The 22,290-nt window shown below is 40.7% G+C and overlaps 1 protein-coding gene across 1 annotated transcript in view; it reads right to left on the minus strand.

Moving 5' to 3' along the window:
• The window catches only part of LOC120018341 (limbic system-associated membrane protein-like), a 476,581-nt gene that overhangs the window by 141,522 nt on the left and 312,769 nt on the right, over positions 1 to 22,290 (minus strand). Inside the window, exon 2 of the mRNA XM_038961482.1 lies at positions 10,859 to 10,937. Coding sequence (XP_038817410.1) covers positions 10,859 to 10,937 — 79 coding nt within the window. The remainder of the gene's footprint in view (positions 1 to 10,858; positions 10,938 to 22,290) is intronic.

A 22,290-nucleotide genomic window follows, 5' to 3' on the forward strand; every position in this document is an offset into this window, starting at 1 on the left:
AGCACTCTGTTCACAATGTCGACATCAGCAAACCACTCGCCCACACAACGCCATACACATGGTCTGCGGTTGTGAGGCCGGTTAGATGTACTGCCAAATTCTCTAAAACAACGTTTGAGGTGGCTTATGGTAGAGAAATTAACATTAAATTATCTGGCAACAGCTCTGGTGGACATTCCTGCAGTCAGCATGCCAATTGCACACTCCCTCAAAACTTAAGATATCTGTGGCATTGTGTTGTGTGACAAAACTGCACATTTTAGAGTGGCCATTTATTGTCCTCAGCACAGGGTGCATCTGTATAATGATCATGCTGTTTAATCAGCTTCTTGATATGCCACACCTGTCAGGTGGATGGATTATCTTGGCAATGTAGAAATGCTCACTAACAGGGATGTAAACAAATTTGTGCACAAAATCTGAGAGTTGTGTAGCCTACAAGAGTGGACGCAACTCACATCCAACTGCTGATTGCGGTTTTCAATCATTCAGATTTTATTTCGACTGTTCAAGTTCACCATAAGAAATAGTTTTGGTAGAGAACCTCTTCGTGAAATTCCAAACGGTCTAAACCATTCGCTTTCGAGAGGGGGATAAACATTTCTAAACGTAAATATTGACATTGTACTAGCTCAAAATATTTTCAATCTGGAAAGTTAACTAGTGGATGATAGAGATTTCACACACACACACACACACACACACACACACACACACACACACACACACACACACACACACACACACACACACACACACACACACACACACACACACACACACACACACACACACACACACACACACTAACAGAGAGCCACTCATCTCAGACAGATCCAGCTCAGAGAGGCTCAGCTCCTGAGCTCCTATCAGCTGCAGATATTAATTTAAAATGGAAAATGAATGTGTTCATGCAACAAAAAACTGGTCATCGCATCAATTCGTTCCACAATCAAACCAAATTGCACCGAATCGTTTCAAACTCAAAACATATCGTTCCTGCATCGGATCGGTGCCCATTTATCTAAATACGTATCGAATCATTCATGAAAGGAAAGATGCACATCCCTAATGAAATGATATTTGAACAAAGCTAACCATTTTGTATTGTGTACTGTTAGAGTAATTGGTGTGATCACAAACACTTGCAGGTTGCCTACTTTCTGGACTGTTCAGGAGGTTGGATGCTGGTGTAATGATAGAGATTAGGCTTGGCCGGTATACTGCATATACTGTATACCGGGGTATTTTGAAACAGCCAAGGAATGGTTTTTCAATACCGTTGAAACCATTTCTTTGAAGTTTTTCAATACATTGTAATACTTGTAGCTACTTCTTAAGTAAATACCTGTAGTCAACTTGTGCAATACCTTAGGAGATAAAGCAGATCACGTTCTTCATTTCACCTGTCACATTATTTTACATTATGAAGCTTACCATAGTTCCCCAGAACAGTTGAGTCAGTCACGTATTTGTTTGTAAATAGCACAATGGGAGAAAGCGGGAGCAGGTCCAGCTTTGTATTGACAGGGGTCGCGTTTTATATTGAGAGTCAATTGTGGGTTTTTTCTAAACTAAAATAGAAAGATCAGGGATGTGCAACTATTTTTTTCCTTTACAGAAAATACATGAGTGTAACACATTCGGCAGAAAATAGCTTCCTTTTCATCATCAGATGACAACAGAAGTGCATCCCTATTTGGCTGGCAGCCACACGAATAAATGAGCTTACAATGAAAAGCAAGGTCTATTTTTGCAAAAACAATGCATGGCCATCATATTTCTAATGTTTAGCATAGAAAGAATGTAGCCAGCTACATTTCCTAATGTTTTGCTTAAAGTTAATATTTCATTTTTACCTGAGAAAAGTAGCAACACATCAGTCAGAGCGCTGGAATGCCCGTTCATGAATTCTTATCCGAGTGGAGATTTGTCTGATGTTGAGCAGAAATTACAAGAAGCATTTTAGATCTGCTCTTACAAAATGCAGCAAGAGTTTTATGCATTCTCAAAAAAGAATCCTGTTTGAAAAACACAGAATTCTGCATTAACGTGACCCCTAAGTTTAACTTTCTAGTTATCTAAGCAAGTGGCTGAACTAATAAGGTGACCAGGCATCGTATAGTGTTTACTTTCTGCTGTGTTTGAGAAGTCAAAGCCCTTTGGATGAGTTATTTGTACAGCTGCCACTGCTTGATTTTGTTGCGTTTTTTCTCCTCAATGTTCTCGGCCCTTCTGCTCCTCCCCCATCTTCTCCAAGCAGAACAGGCAGGCCCGTTTTCCTAGCGACTCCAGACAGACACAGTCTGTACACATGCTGCTTCAGAGCCAGTACTGTTCTTCCTTCAGACAAGCATGTGTCAAAACTTTCTTCATTTGCACAATGTCCCTAGCTCACATTCGCTTGTAAATGTCCAAACTCACCAACAATTACATTGGTTAGCTCCTACCTATATATGCATAACTTTAGGAGCTGGATTTCCTGTCTTTGCAATTCATTTATTTTCATTTGCGCTTGTTAGCATATTTAGCTAGCAAACTCCATGGAAATTCGCTATTACATGTGCTAATTTTGATAGCTTTCTCATAATCGACACTCAATGGACTTTTTTCAGGCTTTTTTGGGCACCCCCTTGTGTACTAAGCCGGTAATACCGTAAATCCTGGGATGAGAGAAGGACGGTATGACGATATAAAAACCTGATAGATATGTTAATATGCACAGTGATTTTGACACATCACCAAGCTGAAGGGAGCTCAGGGAATTCTGGGAAGCTGAGAGAAAGTTTGAGGACAGAGAAAACAAACTAGGCCTAAGCCAAATACGCAACGTGCACAGCCTTCGACCGCTTAAACTCCAGTTCAGCATGTGACACAAACAGAAGGCTCTCAGATGGTTCAATCTCAATGACGCAGAAATGTCTCAACTGTCGACGGAACTTCAAATTGGGGAGATGTCCAACCAAACACCCCCATCCCCCCACGACGCTACCCCTCCCTCCCTTCGACCTCATTCTCCAAAACAAAATGGGACAGGGAGATAATGACGAAGCTGGCAGCCGCACATCTTTTCAAACTGTAACCGCATCATGGGTGAAAATGAAATTGATTTGAAAATCCTGGCTCTGCCAGGGCAGAAGCAGAGAGGATTATGTGGTGATTGTACTAATGCTGTCTGTCCCTGGTCTCCCCGGCTTTGAATCAGGTCACTACCCCATCAGAGCAGCACTGGACAGCACTGTGAGAGATGCTAAAAGCCCTTGGGAGGCTCTAAACTGTAAAAAACCTGCACTCAGTCGGATGACTTGTTGAGAGATAGCGGTCCTTTAGGGGGGGGGGGGGGACATGTGAAATTGTGTAGCACAGTTTCTCTCCTTATGGAGTTCCAGACAATGTTTTTTTCCTATTTAAAATGTGACAATGCTTGTGATATGGTTGCGGCATGTATAAGAATAGTAATAGTTGCAAAACATTACTAATAGTACAAAAAAAAGTTTAACTTGACCCTATTTGTTATTTAAGCTGAATATTTCTACAATAGGATCTTGAAATAACAGGTACACAAAAACCATTTGACCTATTCAAAGTAATTGAATTCACATTTTTCAAATCAGGACACGAGAGCCATGCATGTCTCATAACTGAATTATGTAAATGTGTTCAGATTTGGTTTAATTTCTATCATCTATGCCATCTATGGCACGCAGTGATGTCCTCTGTGGGTCACTTTTCAAGGATTCCTGGTAGAGTGTTAAGCCCCTATGAACATTACAGTACTGGAGATGAATACTTACAGTAAGTGCCCTCCTTCTGAGTATGCTAACGAACTACTTATCAATAACTGCTCTTCCAAATTGAAAATCCATGTTTGGAGTCAATGACTTGGCAATTGTTAGAGGTAATGGGGGATTTATACAGTCATAATAACACAACCACATTACTCTAATAGATTTAGTGGAACTTTTGGACTTGAAAAAATGTGTCTAAGAAAAGTGACCACACAGAGAACAGACAGGATAATCAGTCTGGTATTTACAGTAAATTATCAATGTGCAGTTCTTAAAGAGAACAATGAAAATGCATTTTCGGTAGTGGAATTATGCAAATGTTCATAATCTCTTAACTGTGAGGTTTGGATTTCGGATTGGGATCTGTGAGTCAACAGTTAGCTAAGCCATTCATTTTCTGCTGGGATCAATAGCAGCTAGTATTGTAATCAACACTTGAATAATTCTCTGTTGTAAATCCTTCAACACTCAGAGGCAATCTCTTTGTAAATCCCACCACAAACCAAAAAGTAGATAAACTTAAAATAAAACGGCCTGTACATTATAATGAGAATTGACGACATTCCAACACTTATACTGGAGAGGTTTGGGTGTGTTTCAGTAGCCTTGAAAACAAATAATATTAAATGAGCTGGAAAGTGTTCCTTCCTTCCATACACTTGAAACTATGCCCCGAATTACATGGAAACAGTATTGAGTAGTTATCATTTATCTGGTTTCATCCTCAAAAAATGGAATGTCTGACATACTGTAGATAGACAATATTCCTGGCACTGATACACTTACAGTTGAAGAAGTTGGAAGTTTACATACACCTTAGCCAAATACATTTAAACAAAAATGTTTCCAATTCCTGACATTTAATCCGAGTAAAAATTCCCTTCCTTAGCTCAGTTAGGATCACCACTTTATTTTAAGAATGTGAAATGTCAGAATAACAGAATAGAGAATGATTTATTTCCGCTTTAATTTCTTTCGTCACATTCCCAGTGGGTCAGCAGTTTACATACACTCAATTACTATTTGGTAACATTGCCTTTAAATTGTTTAACTTTGGTCAAACGTTTCGGGTAGCATTCCACAAGCTTCCCACAATAAGTTGGGTGAATTTTGGCCCATTCCTCCTAACAGAGCTGGTGTAACTGAGTCAGGTTTGTTAGCCTCCTTGCTCGCACATGCTTTTTCAGTTCTGCCCACATATTTTCTATAGAATTGAGGTCAGGGCTTTGTGATGGCCACTCCAATACCTTGACTTTGTTGTCCTTAAGCTATTTTGCCACAACTTTGGAAGTATGCTTGGGGTCAATGTCCATTTGGAAGACCCATTTGCGACCAAGCTTTAACTTCCTGACTGATGTCTTGAGATGTTGCTTCAATATATCCACATAATTTTCCTGCCTCATGGTGCCATCTATTTTGTGAAGTGCACCAGTCCCTCCTGCAGCAAAACACCCACAACATAATGCTGCCACCCCCGTGCTTCACGGTTGGGATGGTGTTCTTCGGCTTGCAAGCCTCCCCTTTTTTCCTCCAAACATAACGATGGTCACAATGGCCAAACAGTTCTATTTTTGTTTCATCAGACCAGAGGACATTTCTCCAAAAAGTACGATCTTTGTCCACATGTGCAGTTGCAAACCGTAGTCTGGCTTTTTTATGGCGGTTTTGGAGCAGTGGCTTCTTCCTTGCTGAGTGGCCTTTCAGGTTATGTCGATATAGGATTTTTTTTCTGAGGTCTTGGCTGATTTCTTTTGATTTTCCCATGATGTCAAGCAAAGAGGCACCAAGTTTGAAGGTAGGCCTTGAAATAGATCCACAGGTACACCTCCAATTGACTCAAATGATGTCAATTAGCCTATCAGAAGCTTCTAAAGCCATGACATAATTTTCTGGAATTTTCCAAGCTGTTTAAAGGCACACTCAACTTAGTGTATGTAAACTTCTGACCCACTGGAATTGTGATACAGTGAATTATAAGTAAAATAATCTGTCTGTAAACAATTGTTGGAAAAATGACTTGTGTCATGCACAAAGTAGATGTCCTAACTGATTGGCCAAAACTATAGTTTGTTAACAAGAAATTTGTGGAGTGGTTGAAAAACGATTTTTAATGACTCCAACCTAAGTGTATGTACACTTCCGACTTCAACTGTACAACTATACAGCAGAGAAGAAAAATCTTGTTTTGACAACAGATGTTACAGGAAAATGAGATTTCCTTCAAACGTGGGCTGAAGTATACTCAGCCATACTCAGCCTACTCTAAGGAGATAGTAATTCCCTAGATAACATTGCACCATCCTTTCAAGGCCACATTAGCCATCAAACCACAATGTATTTCAGTCTGATCCTGATCCGATGAATACGGGGCCATATTAAAGCTATTGTTTGGGATTATAAAAACAACAAAACAGCCAGACAGTATACAACTGAGGGATGAGGCTGGTGAAATGTAACCTTTTTTATATGTATATATAAATAATTGAAATTACCATTATAAGGATTCCCAGATCCCAAATTGTAGCTTGAAAAAGCTACACAAGGTCTGCTATGTCGGTACATCTCTATGAGAAACTGCTTCACAAGTCTGATATCTGAACCTAGCAGGTTTCAAACGCACTGAGCCTTTCATACTTTAATTGAAAAGGGATATTCGGGTGTCTGTGACATCCGGGCCTAAGGGCAAAACACAAGCCCACAATGATCTCCACCCAAATACCACGAAAGGGAGCGGATATTGTCAAATCAATGATAATTGACCCGGAGGAGAGCAATCCCGGTGTCTGTGTCATTAATGCTTTAATAAGCAATTGTCAATTTTCTGCGCTTCTCCCACATCAGAACGCACCCTGCAGGCCATGGACTGCCAACTAGTGAAAAAGCAATTAAAAAGTAAAGCATTGTGACACAGAAATGCTGCAAAGGGATACAAAATAACTTTGAGATCCAGCCGTGATTCACTTTGACTGAGAAGGATTCATTTGGATTGTTGTGGTGGTATCAATCTCAAAGTAGTTCAGAATGTGGGACACTTTCACTGCGATCTAAATGTTTGGGGATGTAACAAGACGTTTGGGATATGAATTTAGTTGAAGCACGCGGAGAAGAAAATGTTCAACTGGTACTAAGTCAAATGTCAGCCAAAGACGTCAATAAAACGTAATCAGCATGATTCTAAGCCACAGTGGACCTCTACAGTACTTAATCTAAAGAATGCGTCAACATAGACTGATGTACTAACGCATTCACGTCATGTGAATCTCATCTCATGTTACGAGACTGACTTAAACAATCTTAGGGTTTAACAGGTTAACTAGCCAAGCAAATGAGGTTAAAATAACCTTTACAAAACCTTTCTTTTAATCACTCTCAAAGTGTTGATGCTGAAAAAGGACAATTATTTTGGTAACTTTACTTGCATGTGTTATAAGGCCCTTTTTCTTCGTCATTTTAGGAACATTGTTACTAGTACACCACAGCTACTGTGTAACAAAATAGTTTCTTTAAGGGTTCAGCTCCAACTATGCCGGTAATGTCATAACTAAGCCGCAGGCATCGGTAATGGAGTCAAGGCTATATTATTTCTCTAGGCCACGGATATCCCAACAGCACAGCAAAACCAGCTTATGGAATCACATTGGCTACACTTTCTCATGCAACAAATGACTACCCTGGGGCCCCCCCTGAAAGTTCTCTCATAGTGGCCCTTGTTCTTCTATATATTTTTTTATCCGATTTGTCTGTTGAAACTGGGGAGTGAAAAATGCATGTTGTTCGGTTGGGCTACTGGGCACACAACTGCAGTTTGTTGTGTAGTCATTGATAATTGAGTTAACTGTTAAAAAGTAAACTTGAAGTCAACTTATGTTCATGAATGTAACTTCAGGAATCATGTTTTAATATTAGGCTCACTGAGTGACACTGTATGGGAGGAAACAACTAGGCACTGAGTATAATATATATTACTGTACAGGCCAGGTGACGGCTAAGCTCACTCTTAATTGAAGGAAATGAATGCACTGAGTAAACTGATTGGCTGGATTTTTAAATGGATATCAATTGGTGAGCCTTAGTAAGATTTAAAAGTAACTACGTTGGAATTTGATTGACTTGATGATCAAGTAATTGAATTGATGGAAGCGATTTAGTGAGAGGAAATCCAGTAAGTGGATTATAGGTCCTAAACCTGCTGGGCCTGGCTGTGACAACACCAGAGTGGTCAGCACACCTTTGACCTACAGGTTAACAATATAGGCTATAGGCTACCACAGGTTTTGAGATATTCCCACTGCTGCACTACTGCATCACCATGAGAGGATCAAGTATATAGTTCTCTAAACTGAAAGTTAAATGTTTGTCACTTTATTGTAACTTTCAATAGGTCTTATGTTGCATCAGATGATGATGTTACTCGGTACAATCCCTCACTCCTTACAGACGACAAGTGCGACAATGAATTAAATGGTAGTGTGATATAAATGTTCAGGTCTATAGACGCTAGATAATTATTGAATTAATGTCTTCAATATAATATCTGAATGTGATTTGCCATTAGAACATGATTGTGTGCTCCGATACAGTCTTATGTAGGAGAACATTTACAGTGAATTGATACAATATATTTACAAAAGTATGTGGACACGCCTTCAAATTAGTGGATTTGGCTTTCAGCCACAGCCGTTGCTGACAGGTGTATAAAATTGAGCACACAGCCATACAATAGACAAACACTGGCAGTAAAATGGCATTACAGAAGAGCTCAGTGACTTTCAACGTGGTACTATCATAGGATGCCACCTTTCCGTCAAATTTCTGCCCTGCGAGAGCTGCCCCGGTCAACTATAAATGATGTTATTGTGAAGTGGAAACGTCGAGGAGCAACACCGGCTCAGCCGCGAGGTGGTAGGCCATACAGGCTCACAGAACGGGACCACCGAGTGCTGAAGCAGGTAGCGCGTAAAAATTGTCTGTCCTCGTTTGCAACACTCACTAACGCGTTCCAAACTGGGCAACGTGAACTGTTCATCGGAAGCTTCATGAAATAGATTTCCAGGGCCGAGCAGCCGCATACAATTGTAAGATCACCATGCGCAATGCCAAGCGTTGGCTGGAGTGTTATAAAGCTTGCTGACATTGGACTCTGGAGCAGTGGAAACACGTTTTCTGGAGTGATGAATCACGCTTCACCATCTGGCAGTCCGATGGACGAATTTGGGTTTGGTAGATGCCAGGAGAACGCTTCCTGTCCCAATTCATAGTGCCAACTGTAAAGTTTGGTGGAGGAGGTTCGGGCTAGGCTCCTTAGTTCCAGTGAAGGGAAATCTTAACTCTACAGCATACAATGACATTCTAGACAATTCTGTGCATCCAACTTCAGTTTGGGAAAGGCCCTTTCCTGTTTCAGCATGACAATGCCCTTGTGCACAAAGCAAGGTCCGTACAGAAAGAGTCTGTTGAGTTTGGTGTGGAAGAACTCGACTGGCCTGCACAGAGCCCTGACCTCAACCCTGACTGCGAGACAGGCCTAATCGCCCAACATCAGTGCCCGACCTCACTAATTCTCTTGTGGCTGAATGGAAGCAAGTCCCCACAGGAATGTTCCACCATCTACTGGAAAGCCTTCCCAGAAGAGTGGAGGATGTTATAGCAGCAAAGGGGGGACCAACTCCATATTAATGCCCATGATTTTGGAATTAGATGTTTGACGAGCAGGTGTCCACATACCTTTGGTCATGTAGTGTATATATAGAGAAAATATTACAGCTTGGCATGCAGAGGCACTGTAAGGCAATACAGCCCAGTAGGGGCATGTCTGGGTCAATGATTCCCAAACTCCATTGACAACCCGTCTACTGCAGTCAGCGAATATAAAACAATACTCTCTTTGTCTCTCTCTGTCTGGTGCAATGCATGCACCTCACAATGGGTATAAAACCTAACAATGCTTTATAAAGATCAGATTGCTCTCATTTAACATTACAAAAAATAAAAATATCAAACATAACATCAATAATGCAAAATGTCCTCCTAGCTATTTTTCAGACATTTCAGTCATTTTGGTTAATTCTTAACCATGTAGGCTATGCCACAAATAAACTCTACATTAGCATACTTTTCAATTCAGTGATAAAAAAAATCAGCAGGGGTGTGTGAGAGGGAGAGTGAGTTAGAGAGAGAACTATTGTTGTTGTGTCTTGCATAATTCGGTTTTGGGAGGGGGAGGGGTAATCATAGCCCCTCACTGACCTGCCAGTCCAAAAACACATGGCTGTGACCACGTGACTAATGACATCTGTGTCCAACAATAACATAATAGCCTTAAATTGACAGCTTGCATTGTCTGGGAAGTGATTAACTTTAGGCTAAAACTACTCCCGACATAATTGGCACAAAGAAAATATGGATTTAATTCACAGTGAAGCTTTTATGGCGCTTTGGAATTATTTTTCATAACCGGGTAATATGGGCTGTTGTGCAATTCGGAAATCAAACTGCATCGTTATGTATTGTAGGCTACCCCACGCAGCACTTGCCTGTACTCTCCCCCATTGAAAAGAGTAGCCTCCTATAATCTGCCGCTTCCCGGACATCATTTTGTGGCAATTCTATGACACACTTAACGTTTTCAGTGATTTCCAATGAATACCAGGGCAATGTCGTTGAAATTAGGCTACATCATTATTTTGCAGTTTGGGGATGATAATGTGACTGTGGCATAGACTACATAATAAACTAGGCTACGGAGCAACATCAAATCGCATTTCAGATCAAAATGAAAATAAGTCTCTTGAAATCCACACTTTAAAAAAATATGCATATTTTTATCACTACATTTCTCATATCCTACTGATGAGTATTTAACTTAGTTGATGTCCTATTTAATGTAAAACACATCATGTGACATTTCAATATTTTAAATTAGATAACATTAGGCATCAGTAGCCTACACATTAGCGAACGTGTCAATAGAACCATTGATCATTTCATTCCATGCTGGTTCTATGCTTTGCATGCAAAACTCAGCATCACTTGGAGGCTGCGGATGAATGGAAAGTTGGACAGGGACCTACCTGATAACCGCTGTATCACCCTGACGGATAGTAATGTTGTCGGTCGCTCGCTGCATATCCACACTTCGGACGGGGAACCCTGTAGGAATAAGACACAGGAGTCTGAAAAAAGAAGCCTGCAATTGCCTCCAATACGGTCTCCTTCCGACCAGCATTTCCTAACCGGACGCGCAGAGATCCCAGAGAAAGTGTTTAGACTTATAAAAGGGAACTGAAGTGGCGCTCCGACCCTTGGCAATAACCTACTCCAGGACAAAGTGTGACCAAGGGTTTCTATGATGTTGAGGAAGATAAATACGCGTTGAAACAACGAAAGCAAAATGGCTTGGAGGAAAACATATATTCCGTAAACCCTCTCTGAAAGCCCTGTATTCCACTGTGCTTTCAGCTCCCGCGTAAAGACTGCGATAGACAGGCAGCAGAGTTGTTTAGAGGTGGGGAGGAAATTCAGTCCTCTCCATTCACCAGCGCCTCTCACTCTAGAGCTCTCTCTACCCGATTACCCCACCCCCGCTTATACATCGCACTGCTGCCCCCTTCACGAGAGTCTGATGCGCCTTTTTTGGTTGTCACGACAACAGCACCAGCTGAGGTCCCTTTCTACTAGACACAACTGCGGTCGGCAGCTGAGAGGAGAGGAAAGTCATTGGCTATGTGTCTAAGTAAATGCCTCGCTTGTTGTTCAAGGTCCACAGTTAAGACTACATGCCAACATGGTCATGACGTAACCCAAAGAAATTAGAAGGAACATTTAGTTAATTAAATCATATTCATGGGCTTACAGGTTCACATTTTAATTGGTTGATGTTTATTTATTTATTTATTTTTTATAAAATGTGTGGGGCAGGCTTTTCAGCCACAGTATTGAATGCATTGTGCTGGCTTTCCCTCATACATAGAAATAGAATGATAATTCTATAATAATTCTGTCATTCTATTTCTATGATCCCATATAGCCTATTTCAGGTATTTCAAGATGACTGTAGGGCCACCAGTATAGCCCAGCTATGGAGCTCAATTGCTCAACACTGAAGACCTTGTCGAGCGGTATGCAGTATAGCCAGGTAAGGTACGGTGACAAGGTGCACAACATCCTTGCTTGTCTATTGTCACCTCAATTCACCTCTGGAGGTTACCATCCTACTGCTGACACCAACAGAACTGAATGCCATATAGGGGTCTGAATGCCAAAAGGCTTCTTAACAGCTTCTACCCCCAAGCCATAAGACTCCTAAACAGCTAATCAAAGGGCTACCCAGACCCCTCCTTTACGCTGCTGCTACTCTCTGTTTATTATATATGCATTTATGCATAGTCACTTTAACTCTACCTACATGTACATATTACCTCAATTACCTCGACTAACCAGTGCCCCCGCACATTGACTCTATACCAGTCCCCCCTGTTTATACAGTAGCCTCACTGTTGCTTTTTACTGCTTCTGTTTAATTATTTGTTACTTTTCTTTTCTATTTTTTACTTATCTATTTTTACTTAACACTTTTTTTTCTTAATAATCTTTAAAGCATTTAAGGGCTTGTAAGTAACCATTTCACTGTAAGGACTTGATATAGCTTATGTTAGAATTTTTTTTTGTCTCAAAATATTATTTACGTGTTCTATTTTGTAAGCTAATATATTTCTTAAAAGGCTACAGGAACATATTCAACAGTGAAGATTTATTTTGGGGTTAGATTACTGTTCAGACATACATTTTCTCTTTAATACGCTCATCACATTTAGCTTGGATAAAGTCACTTAAGATGAAAGAGCTGATGGGTAGAGTTGTTTATTGTTTATAGGGTCATGCCCAATCTGTCATCATAAAACTGTGTCTAGACACATTGGCTTTGATTTTGACAAGGATGGTAATTATAATCACTTTGGCTGTCACTGGAGCAAGGGCAAGAGATGCAAGGGCATGCCTTCAACTTCATCAGAAATGTAAATGTGCCAACCAATAAGTTTTTTTTTCTTCTTGCTAACCAGGAAACAGATTTAATAGGCTATGTCCTTATGTTCAATCACCCCACAGTTTAATTAATTGTTAAGTGAAATCATACAGTATTGCACAATTGATCATAGAGGGAAAAATAGTCAAAAGCATCAGCATTCACTGCATGGCGTCTTCATCTGCGACATTGAACCTGGGTTTATATCCTGAATAAACACCACTATTTGTTATTATGATTAATGATCTAATGTAATCCTTTGTTGACTGCCAATGTAGCCTACAGCAGGGATCATCAACTAGATTCAGCCGTCTGACAATTCTTTCTTGAGCGGATGGTCAGGGAGCCGGAACGTAATTATAAATCATTTGTAGACTGCAAATTGACCACAAGAAGCCCAAACAGATTTCACAAATTAAAATCAATTGGAGCTGATTTGCTGGTGTTTTTACAGTATTTTATGTCCAACATAAAAAATATGCAATAAAAAAACTTGGGGGGCCAAATTAAATCACACGCGGGCCAAATTCAGCCTGCATGCCACCGATTGGGGAACCCTGGCCTATAGGAACCGTCTGTGGTTCAAATAAATTGTGAAGTATAGCACTAAAACACACTTGGCTTCTCGGTTTTATCATCAGCAGCATGGGGCAATGAGGCTTCAGTGTGAGATTAGTCCAGAATGGAACTGCATCTGTGAGAGATTGGAGGGAATTATGAGCATAATTAATATGGGGCAGTTCATGGAAGTGCTAATATTAGTACATTAGAGGGAGCACTAAAATGCTTTCCGCTGTGGATCATCCTCATGCTCCTTAGAACAAAATGTCAAACTCCATCTTCCATTTCGAAAAGCAACTGAGAAGTTTTAGCTATTTTAGAGACATAATAGTTTGCACACTGCCAAGCTCTATGCATACTAAGGCCCATTGATTTTAAGTATGGATAAACTCTTCTATTCAAATGCTGGGCCAGATTAATTAAGCATGTGAATAAGGCTACAACATTAAAGTAGATCAATAACACATTAATATTAAGATAATTCATGAAACATTAAAGTGACAATTATTTTTGTCATTCACTCACTGTTGACTTTCATGTTCTAGCTTTGCTCTTATTCTCCTCGGAAAATGATTGATACATATTTTTTACCAGTGCAAAAAATGTAACTTAACCTGGTCCTAAATATCCCATTTAAACATTATGCTCATTGTCATAGGCCTTCCACTGATACATGGCAAAGATCATTTAGAGCTACACCCCCTCTCTCTTCCTCCCTCACAGTCTGTACATTATCCTACTGCAGTACAGTTACGTGACTGAGCACCAAGAACACAGAGAAGACAGGGAGAGAACTCCCCTCCTCCCATCCTTTCCTCCTTCCTTTCCCACCATACCGTCACCATATGATATGGTTACTGTTCATCTATTGCCAAGCCTGAACAAATGGTCAGTGATACTCCACTGCTCCTGTCCGATCACCCTTCCCTCATCCACACACTAGACTAGAGAAACCCTCTCAGCCCTTCCTCACACAGACCACCCCACTCTTACCCCCCATTCTGTACACTGCTGAAGGAAAGAAGCCTGACAGACCTGGTACCATGCTATTGGGCAGCTCCAAGCTCAAGAGGGGTATTGAAACACTGGAAACCCCTGTTGCATGTTGGGAACTACATGCAAGTCACATGGTAATACAGTATTAATAGTACTAGCTAGTGAATTTCGATGTTAAAGGTACAGTATGAATAGTTATAAGTCCACATGTATGAAGGATAGCATTTTAGAGGCATTTTAGAGATTAGAAAAACAACCGTAATCCTACTCTCCTACTTAGCATATTTATGCTTACTCATAACATGCAGCATTGTGAAGATTTGTCATGACGATTGCTATTTGCTCCATGTTGTCACTCCACATGTCTGGAGAATGTTTTGTTCCTCTGTCTTTGACCAAACTGTTATTGTCTAAGAGCAGAATGTAGTGAGAGAACACTGAGTGAGTGAACTGTATTGCGAGAACATTGAATGAGATTCAAATGTAGAACCTGAAATGAAGTGCACCAATATGCCTGACCAAAGAGTGTCTGTTATCCCCTCATTAAACAATCCCCCTCTCCAAAATCACAAACTCATAAATATTGGAGAAGCAATTTCAGGTAAAAAGGGTTCATCATTATTGAACTCTGCCAGGCATGATTCTTCATGAAATGTGTAGGGTAACCTGGTTATGAAAACCAATGGTTCTATGACTATTACTCAAATTTGGGTGATCAATGAGGCATTCTCACCCATGAGATCACGCTATTACCTAACTTACTATGGCCCGTGTCAAAAGGGAAAAGGGAACATTAATGAACACGCCCACCTACAGTGTGTTCTGATTCATTCCATTCTCTTTGTGGGGAAAAAAAGAGTGGATGCATAATTTACCTTGACATTCCCGTCATACACGAGCTCCTGGCAGCGAAATGCATGATATGCAGGAAAAAAGGATACGGCACCCGCACTCAGCAATATATCACAGGAGGAACACATTGAATTACACCTTGGCCTGATGAGCCGTGTGTCAGCAAAACTCAAGCTGGCAGCAAAGACAAAAGAGAATGGCGGTGTTGTGCTCAAAGTGGTGATTGACCTCCTTTTAGGGTTTCTGATGAGGGAGACACCTTGTTAGGGCCTCAACTAGTACTGAATTCCAAATCAACTACCTCGGCACTACCGTAGGATATTGCTGAAAGTACCAGATTGATCAGGTTCAGGATCAGGTGTAAAATGATCGGTGGGATTTTTGTCACATTATTTACACCGATCCAATTGTTTCAGATTTACAGGAATGCGTAGGAAGTATGGGCCAGGAATACATTTGGAATTCAGCAAAAGTGTGGTTTGCTGTTAGTGTAAATCTCTGCCTATTTGGTGAAGTTTCCTCTGTCATCAAATGTTGTCCAGTGATTCATGAGATCTTTACGCTGACTTCAGTGCTGATAATGTCCAAACTGATATTCAAACGCATGGCGAGCAAGTTTGTTTTCATTCCCAGCAGTATAGATTGATTACATGCCAAGCCAAGCCAGATAAACAAAATAATCATATTGTGTGTGCAGTGTTTGGATCCAAAACATCAGTCACACCAATGTGTTCTCTGTTAACAGACTTTCCTTAAATATTTGGCTTGGCAAAAGCTATCATGGTTCCTCCACAAATAGATTGCTTCACACATGGAATAAACAACAAAAAAACTATTTGGTCGACATACAGTTGAAGTCGGAAGTTTACATACACATAGGTTGGAGTCATTAAAACTCGTTTTTCAACCACTCCACAAATTTCTTGTTAACAAACTATAGTTTTGGCAAGTCGGTTAGGACATCTGCTTTGTGCATGACACAAGTAATTTTTCCAACGAATGTTTACAGACAAAGTCACTTATAATTCACTGTATTACAATTCCAGAGGATCAGAAGTTTACATACACTAAGTTGACTGTGCCTTTAAACAGCTTGGAAAATTCCAGAAAATTATGTCATTGTCACGTTCCTGACCTGTTTTCTGTTAGTTTTGTATGTGTTAGTTGGTCAGGACGTGAGTTTGGGTGGGCAGTCTATGTTGTGTGTTTCTATGTTGGTTTAATGGGTACCTGATATGGTTCTCAATTAGAGGCAGGTGGTTTTCATCTCCTCTGATTGAGAATCATATTAAGGTAGGTGGTGTCACATTGTTTGTTTGTGGGTGGTTGTCTCCTGTGTCAGTGTCTGTATGTTACGCCACACGGGACTGTTTCGGTATCGTTCGTTCGTTCGTTTTGTATGTAGTCTGTTTCCTGTTCATGCGTTCTTCACGTTATATGTAAGTTCGTGTCCAGGTCTGTCTACATCGTTTATTTGTTTTGTAGTTTATCAAGTGTATTTAGTTTCGTCTTCGTCTTGTTTAATAAATCATTATGTCACATAACCACGCTGCATTTTGGTCGAATCACTACTCCTCCTCTTCGTATGAAAAGGAGGAGGAATATCGTTACAGTCATGGCTTTAGAAGCTTCTGATAGGCTAATTGACATCATTTGAGTCAATTGGAGGTGTATCTGTGGATCTATTTCAAGGCCTACCTTCAAACTCAGTGCCTCTTTGCTTGACATCATGGGAAAATCAAAAGAAATCACCTCAGAAAAAAATGTGTAGACCTCCACAAGTCTGGTTCATTCTTGGGAGCAATTTCCAAATGCCTGAAGGTACCACGTTCATCTGTACAAACAATAGTACGCAAGTATAAACACCATGGGACCACGCAGCCGTCATACCGCTCAGGAAGGAGACGTGTTCTGTCTCCTAGAGATGAACGTACTTTGGTGCGAAAGGTGCAAATCAATCCCAGAACAACAGCAAAGGACCTTGTGAAGAGTGGAGGAAACAGGTACAAAAGTATCTATATACACAGTAAAACAAGTCCTATATCGACATAACCTGAAAGGCCGCTCAACAAGGAAGAAGCCACTGCTCCAAAACCGCCATTAAAAAGCCAGACTACGGCTTTTTAATGGAGGAAAAATGTTTGACTGTTTGGCCATAATAACCATCGTTATGTTTGGAGGAAAAAGGCGGACGCTTGCAAGCTGAAGAACACTATCCCAAACGTGAAGCACAGGGGTGGCAGCATCATGTTGTGGCGGTACTTTGCTGCAGGAGAGACTGGTGCACTTCACAAAATAGATGGCACCATGAGGCAGGAAAATTATGTGGATATATTGAAGCAACATCTCAAGACATCAGTCAGGAAGTTAAAGCTTGATCGCAAATGGGTCTTCCAAATGGACAATGACCCCAAGCATACTTCCAAAGTTGTGGCAAAATGGCTTAAGGACAACAAAGTCAAGGTATTGGAGTGGCCATCACAAAGCCCTGACCTCGATCCTATAGATAATTTGCGGGCAGAACTGAAAAAGCATGTGCGAGCAAGGAGGCCTATAAACCTGACTCAGTTACACCAGCTCTGTCAGGAGGAATGGGCCAAAATTCACCCATCTTATTGTGGGAAGCTTGTGGAAGGCTACCCGAAACGTTTGACCCAAGTTAAACAATTTAAAGGCAATGCTACCAAATACTAATTGAGTGTATGTAAACTTCTGACCCACTGGGAATGTGATGAAAGAAATAAAAGCTGAAATAAATCATTCTCTCTACTATTATTCTGACATTTCACATTCTTAAAATGAAGTGGTGATCCTAGCTGACGTAAAACAGGGAATGTTTACTAGGATTAAATGTCAGGAATTGTGAAAAACTGAGTTTAAATGTATTTGGCTAAGTTGTATGTAATCTTCTGACTTCAACTGTAGCTAGGTTGCCAAAGATATTTACCTTCATAAAGATGATCACAATGCGAAAACACAACTCAGAATTGAATGCTACAGTAATAAGCATGTGCTTTCATTTTTGTTTTCACACAAGATGTTTTTCTCCAAGCCCTTTATTCCGTGCAGAAAATCCATGCTACAATCTTACACAAGGTTAAAATCCTCACAGACATTATGTACGGTTTGTGAGATGAACAGGGACTAAGGTGTGAAAACACTCTGCATTCTCCGATATATGAACATACAGATGACTAGATCGTGCATATGGTACAATTGCTGAAATGATAACTCACATGCAACCGAGAGCCAAATCCACAGTGCACAACATTCTCCAAGACAAGGCCAAAAGACTTGTGAATTCTTACATAACTGTTCCAACAATGTATTCTGTGATCAAAGGGAATCAAACACATCTGGTATGGGTCAATCTCTATGCAAATGGAGATCCTGACATTATGGTCGATGGTTAGAGAAGGTAATTCTGAAGGCGAGACGGTGGGAGTTTGACCTTTCTCAGAGTCTTAGCTCTATGTATGATCGCCGGAGATGATCGCCTCACGTACTGTAGCAGCAACATCATCTTCTCCAAAGAGTTAATCTCCAACCCTCAGGTCATTCTTTTGCTATTCATTTCACAAACAGGCTGTCCACATAGAAGCGTACCAAATAGATAGAGCCATAGAAAAATATTGTATTGAAGGCGAAAGCACAAGGAAAAAAGCGACGGAACACTGAGGTGTCGACGAAGATGTTGATATACTGTATAGTACACATACTATCATACAGGTTTCGCTGATTGTTTATGTTTTGTATAATGCAAATAGCTATTACTTGTTAGAGACTCAATGCCACAAACAGCCATTGCAGACACTATGTGCTAACACTAGACTCACCGAGTTTCAGTACAGACATTAAGACAAACATTGCAACCAAATCAAGCTATAAAAATCTGAGCATCCACTGTACCTTTCACTATCTACCTCATAGCATATCTTATACACCCTATTTTGGCAGCTTGGATTTCGGTTACAATCAACAACAATTGTTCATTTTACTGTTTCGACCACTTAATGTATCAGTTTGTTTCGTTTTTTGCCTCTATTTAATGTTCCGCTTCTTGAGTTGTTGTTGCTTTGAGTTCTAACTTTTCTATGTGGCCTCTTCAACTATAGAGGCATGGGAATAGTGGATGACTTGAAGGCAAATCTATGAAACCACAACAAAAACGTACCACCACATGAGACTTGAAGGTTTCACAGGAAAATGTGTTTATTGTGTTTTTGTTTTGATTGTTGATCTGCAAAAGGTCACTCTGGTGGAAAACAAATCCCTCCGGATGTACATTTGAATTTAGGCCGAGCACATGTCCTCCAAAAGGATACCTTCTTGTAGGGATCTGCTGACAAACATCCGGCTAGGTAGTATCATGTATCAATCCTTATGTAGCCCCAGGGAAACATTTTGAATGATTCTCTGATGCTTAACTCCCAGTCAACATTCCAGGTTACAGGCTGGTAGAGGATCTAGTCCTAGGGGTGATCTTTTAACACCTGATTAGAATTATAGATGAACATGTTCAGCATGCGTGACCAGACAGAAGTGCATTAAAATGCAGATTATGAATTGTTGTTGTATTTTAATGAGAGGGAAACATTGTAACATTATTCCGCTACTAAGTCACTTTAATGGATGTAAACATTAGTTTGATGGGCTAATGCATTGATTATTACATATGCATGGTGAAAATGGAACACTGGCTGAGTTAAACGCTCAAAGTCAAGCAAATAGCACTAAGGTTAGAGTGGCTGTTAGTAAGAGCCAAGGGGGATTTAATCCATGAGTAAACAGTAAAGATGGGTTAAACCACACATGAGAATTGGTTCTCAGCTCTATGACCACAAATATGGAGACCTTTAAAGCCACACTGTAACGTGCAAACCACCGAAATGTGGGCCACCAACACATTTAACAAAGGAGTAAATTAATAACAACAAACAACTGCACATTGCATATACACAGATCACACAGCAAAGCAAACAACACAGCTATGAGCACATGTGCACTCATTCTCATGAAAACACACACACCTCCATTTTTCCACTTCCATGCAGTCTACAGCCTTCATCCCTTCATGGCTGGCCAGTAGAAAGTGGAATCTTCCAGCCCCAGATGAATTATGCAATGCTTCTCCATATAAATGGATAGTCCCTTGATAAAGACAGAACTTCCTGGGATCTCTGGAGACAGAAGCCCCAAAGACCTATCTCCAGGACCCCAGCCAAAATCTGCATTATTAAAAATGTTCTAATTAGTATACCATATAAAAGTACAGAGCACTAATTGCAACAGCCACTGCCATCCCCACCCATTTCTTTAAACATGGAACGTTTGCTTTAACTTATTATATTTTTCATGTTCGAATCAAACCCATGAAACAAACGTTGTTGCAGTGCGAAGGAGAGATCAGCAGAATAATTTGAGGGGACCAGGGAGGAGAACTCCCTAATAGCCAATGAGTACACACAAAGTCTTAAGAAATGTACACCCCCTTTCACTGTGTCAGCTAATAAGAGGAAATTGAATTAATTTGAATTATCATAGCATTAAATTATCATACAGCCATGACGCCAAGAGTGGAATCTACCTTTGTTCCCTATGATAGATCAGGACATCTAAGCTTATGGTACAGCTAATGCTAGGAGGAGACAGTAGTATCTTCCACCCATTTGCTATATGTTAGACTCTAGATTGATCCATTTTCATCTACACCACCTCTATGCACAGACACCCGTAGTAACTACAATACTGTATGCTAATCCCATAGTTTGTTTACCGCTGGAGTAGCTGGATGGATTATGTGACTCTTGACCTAAGGAGAACCTGCCTGCCCTCCTGCAGGGCTAATTGCTCTGTCTGTCCTCAGCCAGAGCTGAGTTCTTCTGTTCTGCTCCCTGTTGGAAATGGACCGGTGCGTGATGGAAGGAGGGACAAAAAGGGAAGGTCAGAAGGGAGCGGAGGTGACCTATAATCCATCACCGTGTTATTACTCAGGCCTCATGCATAATGACCCAGAGCAAGGCGCGCTGACACCAGCCAGCGGTGAGTCCTGGGGTGCACAGCGCAGTCAGAGCAGCTCCTCCATCTGCTGTAGCTGCATCATGCGAGCTCAGCCAAGGGCAAGGACACCTCAGTTTGCACTGTGGTATCATTACTATTTCACAGGTCCTACAACTACCACTCAGCACTCTCATAGGGTTGCCACTGCTCCACCTTGTAGAATCACAGGGTTGTAGCCGTCTCATGGAACAACTACGTATGTCCCACAGAATATTTTCCTCACGGTTATGTAACGCTGAGTGTCTGAGACCTTCTACAACTTCAGTGGCTGGTTTTCAGACATCAACTCCGTCTTGAAGAACCACTATCCCTCATGAGCCTCATAGCATCTGTCTTACAGAGTCAGTCTCACTCTGTCCATTTTTTCCCCGATTTGCCTCGAACAATCACAGTCTCAGAGCAGTCTCAAATCAACTTGCAGAATCACTGTCTCGCTATCCTAAAATCACTGTCAGTCTTAGGGAGGAGGAGCTCTGTGGTCTGTCTTACATGATCACAATCTCCTAGAATGGTGGTCTGTAACAGCAGGGCCTAAACCCACTCTCACTTTATCACAATCTTATTGGAGTCATTGCAAGACTGTCGGGTTGAGACCACTTTGCTGTCTGAAAGCATCATACTACCACAAAATTCCTCTGTGTCACATATCACCACCTTGACGCATTATTTCTGGCTTTAAAATTGATTTCCATCAATATTGTATGACACCATCATGCTCAGTGTTACATTTTATGTGCTTTGGGCAGGGGAGAGAGGAGCTTGTGTTTCGTTTCCACTGGCAAACAAATTATGAATAAAAAACCTTTGTCACATGAAGGCAATTAAGTTATTTAAATGACAAAGCAATGCATTTTTGGCGACGGTAGCTATTTCATAAAACAAAGAAGATTTACTTAGAAATAACCAGGGTATAGCGGTGAATGTACAGCATGAATGAATAATGGAGATTGTGATGGCAAAATGTATAGAATCAGGACAAGAAGAGGGAAGGAAAAGGATAAGGGGAGTTTG

The sequence above is a fragment of the Salvelinus namaycush genome, chromosome 23 (genome assembly GCF_016432855.1).
Source record: "Salvelinus namaycush isolate Seneca chromosome 23, SaNama_1.0, whole genome shotgun sequence".
NCBI classification, from domain to species: Eukaryota; Metazoa; Chordata; class Actinopteri; order Salmoniformes; family Salmonidae; genus Salvelinus; species Salvelinus namaycush.